This window comes from Lipotes vexillifer, unplaced genomic scaffold, assembly GCF_000442215.2.
Source record: "Lipotes vexillifer unplaced genomic scaffold, Lipotes_vexillifer_v1.1 scaffold222, whole genome shotgun sequence".
NCBI lineage: Eukaryota > Metazoa > Chordata > Mammalia > Artiodactyla > Lipotidae > Lipotes > Lipotes vexillifer.
The window spans coordinates 139,313-147,409 of NW_006784898.1; the positions used below are offsets into that span (position 1 = coordinate 139,313).

The 8,097-nt window shown below is 48.7% G+C and overlaps 1 protein-coding gene across 1 annotated transcript in view; it reads right to left on the reverse strand.

Annotated features, from left to right (window-relative positions):
• The window catches only part of TRAPPC2 (trafficking protein particle complex subunit 2), a 13,199-nt gene extending 5,242 nt beyond the window's left edge, over positions 1 to 7,957 (reverse strand). Inside the window, exons 1-2 of the mRNA XM_007457028.1 lie at positions 7,854 to 7,957; positions 400 to 514 (exon numbers count right to left, since the gene is read on the reverse strand). Of these exons, the coding sequence (XP_007457090.1) occupies positions 400 to 492 (93 nt within the window). The 5' untranslated portion in view covers positions 493 to 514; positions 7,854 to 7,957. The remainder of the gene's footprint in view (positions 1 to 399; positions 515 to 7,853) is intronic.
• Positions 7,958 to 8,097: the final 140 nt, after the last annotated feature.

The following is an 8,097-nucleotide window of genomic DNA, read 5'->3' on the forward strand; positions in this document are numbered from 1 at the left end:
CTGAAAAAGGTGATTCACGGGGACAGAAGGGACTTCCCTGGCATTTCAGGGCAGCACCACCTGCTCCTGCAGAGCCACTGCAGGTGAGCTATGTTTCTATGTGCTCAAGGAGCCACCTTCACAGGGGGTGATAGAGGGAACTGATGACCAGGGAGAGGAGACCCAGGGCATCTGCTAGTGCGTGCTAAGTTTGTACTGAATTGAGCATGAACAAACAATTCAGAGGATGCGCCTGGCTGGCTTCTATCATCCTGTGGGACTGCAGAGCAAGCCTCATTTGTGCTGGGTTTGTAGTTACCTCATCTGTCCAGATCTCTTGCAGTTCTAAAATCACATCACCCCATTATCGTTACAATAACAGAACAATTGTTATGGAATTTTTTAAGGTTCCATACGTACTTTGGATTCTGCTTTTCCAGCTGGCAAAAACTCCATTTCAAAAACTGGATTATCATGGTGACCAACAATGACAAAGTAGAAGCTTCCAGACATTGTCTTCAATATATATTAGCTCCTAGTTAAATGAAAATAACACACATTTTTAGTACTCAATACTGAAAACCAAAAACCAGGAAGTGACAAACTCCATTTTTTTTTTTTTAACTTAAACCTGAATTGCAGAGGAGGTGGCCCCTAAGCTCGGCATGCTTTCCAGTATGCCACCGTAGATACATGGCTTTTGGATGATACAAATTCTTTATCTGTGATATGTCCTGGAGAATCCACTACTACATTTTCATAGGGAAACTGGAAGACCTCTAATATGAAATCATAAGAACAACATTCTCATGATCCGAAAGTGTGGAACATTTAGGGTAAGCTGGCTTAAACTTGGACTAGATCAGTCAGCATTGGCACTAACACCTGGGTGCTGATGAGGAAATAACTGACTTGCCTTAGAAATTTTCAGGAAGGATGCTTCCAAAGAAGCTAAGAACCACTCTAGCACGTGTCCTTTACAGAAAGGAGAGCTCCTAGAGTGGTCAGCTACAGACTGTGTGGTGCTTGTATTCCTACCTAAAGGGTCTATGCTATGAATGTAACTCTGCACATAAAAGAGCCTGTTATATGCCTCTTCAAACACCATTTATGAGAGAGGAAGAAACAGTTTTGTACTCTAGAAGAGATGGAAGAAGTCATAATCCAAAAGGAAGACATTCTGAGTCATTAAGAGGTCTTGGAACGAGGGTTAATAGGTTTGCTACAGGAATAAAACAGAGAAAGTGGAGGGTGGGGGAGAAATCACAGATTCTGGGGCGTTTAGCACAATCGAAATCTGGATGGATGGACGGACAGACGGGCGGATGCATTTATGTATGCATTTTTCATACGAGGTCTTTGGAATCAGACGAAGCTAGGTTCACGTCTAGCTCTAGTGACATGAGCGCAGGCACGTGGAGACATGGGGCCTAGGAAGGCCCCCTCATGGGGCGGGGATCTGCTTTACTGGGAGCGTACAGTAAGGCGTGTCTGAACCCAGGGCCCATCGAGCCTCACTGGGACTTCCATGCAACGACATCTGAAGACCTCAGAAATGTATTTCCTGATGAGTACAACATTTTGTACAGGAAATCACGGCACGGCTGGCCCCTTTCACTCTGGAATTGGAAGGCCGTGACTGGAAGAAAGGGAAGATAGGAGACGTGTGGCATGATGAAGTGAGTCAGATTTAAAAGGTTATTTGGGGCAGCGGTTGGCACACTACGGCCTGCGGGCCCTATCTGGCCTGGTCCGTCCTCTCACTACCATCCAGGACTGCTCCTGCCCTACAATGGCAGCGTGGGGTGGTCGCCACAGAGACCATCTGGCCCTTTACAGAAAAAGGGGAAAGATGAGAAAAAGACCCAAACAGTAAAACTGGACAAGAAAGACGGGCAGGAATGATACAAAAGCTCTGCAACACTAGGAGAACTGGCAGTAATTCTCAAGCACAAGTGAGGGGAAGAGGGATGGGAGCCTGAAATTTTAACCAAGTAAACAATGACATCATTCATTCTTGCCGGAATAGGTTTCATAGCTGGAGTTTGCCAAGGGAAGGGCTTACTTTCTTCAGCACAAACATTTAAGCAGCAGCAGGGGAAAAAAAATACTGTAAGGAAGATGCTTCTCTCCCTGCACACATTTAGAAGCAGCCAGAGACAATATATGTATAGGGAAGATTACCCTCCTCCCCGCCTTCCCCCAAACCCGCTCAACCCTATATGGAGACCCGGGTCTGGGAGACAAGCACCTCCTAAGAACAGCGTGAGGATAAACAGAAAGGCAACTGCAGGAAATACCGCAAAAACGGTCGATCACAAACTGCTCAGCTACGCAGAACCAGAGCTGCCAATCGTGTGATTTCACACACAGCTGAAGAAGGTATGCAGCTCTCGATTCCATTCTGACAAGGAAAAGCTGAAAGGTGTAGTGGAAGAAAAACCGCAGAACATAACCGTTTTGTCTCAGGAACAGAATGTCCACATTCATTTAATACTTGGGGCTTCTCCGCCTAGGTGGTGAGCAGAGGTGAGACACGCTCTAGAATTCCGTGCTGTCTGATAAGGGAACTTTCTGCGAGGATGGAGATGATCTACACCTGCTCAGTTTTTTCCATCACCTAAAATAGGGGCCCTTCAAGTGTCTCCAAGGGCTCGAGGTTATGGAGGCAGTCACACAGAGCCTGGCAATGGATTAAACTGGGGAGCTGCAGGAAGAATCGAGCATGTTTCCAAAATGTCTGGCAGAGGTGATCGAGCAGAATATCAAGATGATGAACCTATTCACTGAGAGCGGAAATAAGAAAGAGAAGGAAGAGGGACGGAAATGAACAGGTCGGTTTTGAACGTGTGGTGGCAGCCAGAAGAGCTCCCCCGAGCCCCACCAAGATGTCCACATCCTAATCTCGGGAACCTGTGAATGTTAATGTATTCAATACGTGGCAAAGGGCATTAAGGCTGCAGATGGAACTAAGGCTGCTCATCAGCTGATCTTCAGATAGGGCGAGAATCCTGGGCTACTCAGGTGGGCCCAATGTAATCACAAGGGCCTTTAAAAGTGGAAGAGGGCAGCCCCAGAGGAAAGTCAGGGGGCAAGTGTGGTTGTGGGAGTATCGCCACGGAGATACAACATTGCTGGCTTGGAAGATGGAGGAGGGCGTCATCCGCCAAGGAATGCGGGCAGCCTCTGGAAGCTGGAAAGGACAAAGAAACAGATTTTTTTTTTTTTTTTTTTGCGGTACGCGGACCTCTCACTGCTGTGGCCTCTCCCGTTGCGGAGCACAGGCTCCGGACGCGCAGGCTCAGCGGCCATGGCTCACGGGCCCAGCCGCTCCGCGGCACGTGGGATCCTCCCGGACCGGGGCACGAGCCCGCGTCTCCTGCATCGGCAGGTGGACTCTCAACCGCTGCGGCACCAGGGAAGCCCAAGAAACAGATTCTTCCCGAGAGCCTCCAGAGGGGATTTCAGCCCAGTGAGACCCATGTTGGACGTGTATGCTACAGAACTGTAAGATGATAAATTTGTGTTGTTTTAAGCCAGTAAATCTGTGGTAATGTGTTATGGGCACAGTAGGAAACTAACACATGTCAAAGCTGAAAAAACCTGTAGGGATTAAGAAAAAAGGAAATACTCCAGGAAGTGTCAGCAATAAAGGTAGAAGGTGCATTCTATAGAGACTGGGGACAAAATGAGTTTATTTTCCACGGACGCGGGTTTCAGAGCCCTGTGGCAAGCTGGGGGAGGGTGGGCCATGGTGCGTCGAGGTGAAGCCCCTGGGAGCAGTAGGGGGATGAGAGTATGGAAGAGAACAGCGGGTGGGGCTGGGTTTTTCCAGCAAGTATCCCCTACAGCTAACACAGCCCTTCCGCCCCCCTTGCCCAAAGGACCTGTGAGGAGGGGGCTGTCGTTTGGGCAGTGTGTGTGTGGGGCGTGAGGGACGGTGCTGGAATATAGGAGAGGGAATGCAGGAAAGAGGTGTTGTGGGGATTAACTCTCCTCAACAAGGACGAGAACCTTCTGAAAGTTCCAGTGCTGAGGCCCTCGGGGCCTCAGGGGCCTGACTGATGAATGCTGTGTCTGGGTGATGAACAGCACGTTTGTGAGAAGTTGCCATAGTTGTTAAAGTACCAATGAAGAAATCCTCCCTTATAAGGGCAGGACTTGTTGGCTGAAGGGAGGGGAGCCAGGACTCCCATTTGTGGTGAAAACAGTTGTCTGTGGTGGCTAGAGTGTCTTGAGCTGCTTTTGAGAGAGGTAACTAAAGAAATGAACAAGGAGCTGTGGATTTCCCTGAAAAGACCGTGTACAGGATGTAAGAAGGAGCGCACTAACTAGTAATGAACGTAAAAATGGGACCAGAAGAAACCTGTGAGGCTAGCACCAGAAGGGCAAAAGCCCAAAACAAGCTGAAATGTGTGGAAGGCTTTCAGGCTACCACAGGGAAAAGCAAGGGAGAAAGGTCAATTAGTTGAGGCACCTGTACATAAATAACACGGGACGCAGGTGTGCTGAACTTGGGTTTTCTCAAAGAATGATTTTCACACAGCAAGTGTGGAAGCAGTTGGGTTAGGCAGGCTGTGAACCCCAAGACAGGTATGTTAAAGAAACGGGTTGACAACTGACGGTGTAACTACTGGTCAGTGACGGTTGAGAAATCACAGGAACAGAAAAGAGCCAGTAACTGTCATTCCAACTCTGGGAAACAAAGAGGCTTGCCTCCCAGTCTGAGTACTTCCAAAGAGATTAAAACACCAACAGAAATAGGTATTAAATGCCTGTCTTCAGTCAGACACCATGCTGGGGGCTTTTATGACAAACTAAGTCATTTAATGTGAATCCCTAGACAAAAAGAGTGGGTTACCACTCACTCGTTCTAGGAGAACAAGTTATGTCAGACCTACACTCGCTGTTGGGGAAGGGAAATACGGAGACGGTGAGTCACTTTCTGAAGTCCTGTGGTTCTCTACCTAAGAGACCTGTAGCCTGGACGACAGCCTCTGGTACCCCCAGAGCCACAGCAGTGCCGGGGCCGGGAAGTGCTCGTTCTCTGCTGAAGGAGGGACGGTGCAGGGCTGACTGGAATGTCAAAGTGCTCCACGTCAGTCGACAGCATGGGGTCTCTAGGGATCCTTTGAGGTTGACCTTAACCTAGTCCAGCCCAAGGTTTGCATCAGTAACTGAGATGAAGCCAATTTACCACACCCAAAGACAACAAGCTAAGGGCACCTAATTTATTAGAAGGCTAAAGTTAGGATTCCAAAGATCTCCACGGCTAGGAGAAATAGGCGACATGAACAGGATGGAATGTAAAAGGATTTGAAATAAAGTCCTGTACTTGGGCTTAAATCAACTGCACGACAATAGGATGCGGGAAACCTAGTATAAGAGCAGCTAGCTCATCTATGAGAACCGGTTTTCATTTATTGACAGCTAAATCGGAGGTGGCAATCTGATACAGTGGCCAAAAAAGCGAATGCAATTCTAGGCTGCATTAAGAGAAGATGATATCCTCATCACTAATAATACCATCTCTGGGGGACATGCTCAGTTCTGGGAATCACATTTTAAAATCATTAACTCTGAACTGTGTGTGCTGGGAGGAGGGAGGCATCTAGGCTAGGGAATGCTCTGGAAACGAGACGAAAGCTACTGAAGGAACTGAGGATGTTTAAACCGGGGGCGGGGGGAGACGTTTTTTGCGGGGGCAGTGGGCTATGGTGCAGTCTTTAAATACGATGCTGTCTAATGGGAAGGGATTTGACTAGGGATGGCAAATGGGTTTTTTCCCATGAGCCCATTCTAATCAACTAGCAGTGAAGGCCAGGAACTAGTGCTGAGAAAGATTCTGAGACTAAGGTGGTCAGCGGGAAAGACTGCTGTGATCAGTTATCCGCATCTGCTACGGGTTTGGGAGAGGGCAGTGCCTATGGGAGCGCCAAGTATTTGCTAGCTCTGAACTAGACTTATTCCAAACTGTTCCAGAGGCCAAGCCTAGGGCTGCTCCGTTGAGGTTACATGGGAAGACATTTGGGTCAATATAATTGAGAACTTTGTAACAATTAAAGAACTATCAGACTGCCTTGTGAAGTGACACAGCACCCCCACTCCCACCCCCGATCACTAGAAGTGTGATAAGGGGAGGCTGGAAGACCACTAGTAGTGCCAGAGTGGGAGGATGAACCCAAAGAACTTAGAAGGCCCCTCCGAGACAACTCATGGATGCCAGTTCCAAAACCACCCATTTTTACAGCAAACCTCTTTACAGCCTCTATAGAGAAACTTCTGGAAAACTTCCCTGTGCTCCCAACAGCAGTGGCTTCACTTGTTCCACAGACCTGGAGCTGGAAGACTAACCTAGTGTGGCACAAGACATGTCCACTGCAATAAGCAGGATGAATACTCTTGATAGTTCTCTAATAGGGTATTTTTCTATTAATATTAAAAGCAATTCCTCTACCTCACCATAAGTGAGGTTATGCTGGCTTTTGGACATTTAATCTAAATCTATTCAATTTGGGCACCAAAGGTTGGGGGTAAGAGGGTCTTCAGGCACAGATGTTTTTATTTAACAGTACTTGCAACATATTAACATTATCTCAGAACATTTTTCATCATCTCACTATTTGCTCAAAAGCCTTAATGTTTCTCATCTACAGGGATCAAGTACCAGTTATCAAAAATGTAGTCCCATGTTGCTGTGTACAGCTTTTCTCAACCTCATTGCTCTACCCTGGCTACAGTGGACTGGTATACTTCTTTTCTCCCCAACTGACTGTGTCCACTCCAGATTTATTTCTCACTTCATGCCTGGAATACTCTCCCTGATTCCATGTGTAAACCTCACCCGTCTTTCAAAGCCCACCCAAATTCCTCCTTCTCCAAGTATTTCCCAACACCAACCTACACGCTCTCTACCTCTTATGGAAGCCCTGTCACTCTTGATGCCTCTTAAATTCTCTAAGTCTTTCACCGCCAGGGGTGAAAATTCATTGTACTCATCAGTGCTGTTCACAAAACCATCACTGGCCCAATTTTGTCCTCATGGGGCTGAGAGACCTTATACCCACAGCATGGGACTCTGGAGTCAGGCCAGATGCCTCACTGCTCTTGAAAGGGTTCTGATTTTTTTTTAATTCCTTTCAGAATGTTCCCCCTTCCTCCCATGCTTTTTGCCCACCCTCCAAATTCAACCCAACAAGGCCCTGATGAAGTCACACTTTTCAGAGATGTACCCACTCATGTCCATCTCCAACCACTTCCCAGTCTACAGTGCATCTTAGCTCTTAGTCAATTCTCTGGCTGTAATGTTTTCATTATTGCTTCTCGAGAGACTGGTTCCTTTTCTTTCGAATTAGATTTAAGTATCTGGGGGACCCGGCTCACCTATCTTCACAGCACGTACAACGATGGGTACTCAAAGTTTAGCTCACTGGTTTTCAACCACAGGTAATTTTGCCTCCCAGAGGACACGTGGCAGTGTCCGGAGACATTCACGGTTTTCAGAACCGGGGGCAGGGGAGAGAGCAGGTGCTACTGGCATCTATTGGGTAGAAACCAGGGATGCTTGCTCAACATCCTGCAGTACACAGGACAGCCCCGCAACGGAGCATTTTCCGGCTCCAAACGGCAATAATGCCGCGGTTAAAAAACCCGGGGTGAGCTGAATGACCCAGTGAAAGGTACAAGAGGCAAAGCCCACGAGCAGGTGGACGTTTGCAGGTTGAATCGCGCTGTGGACTGGCCCGGTAGGTTGTGAAGAGCTCAGCCGGCCCCGGGGCAGAGGGGAGAGACAGGGCCAACACTCGGATCCCGTGGGGCCGGGGACATCCCCCAGAGTCCCGGAGCGCCAGCCGCCCACTCGCTCCATTTCCTACCTGCGGCGAGACGCCGGGAACAGAAACGCCCAGTCAGTTCCCGCGGCCGAAACCCGCGTTCCGCAGCTTCCGTAGGGACTTCTCAAGCAGCCCTCGCGAGACTCTGCCGTTGCGCTCTCGCGATAGTGGGCGGAGCTTCCAGCCGCAGCGCGGCGGTGCAGCTCCGGGCTTGCGTTGTAATGCTCCAGACTAGGGCGGCTGGGCTCGGAGGACCTCAGGGAGGGGTGGGCTCAGGTCAGAGCGG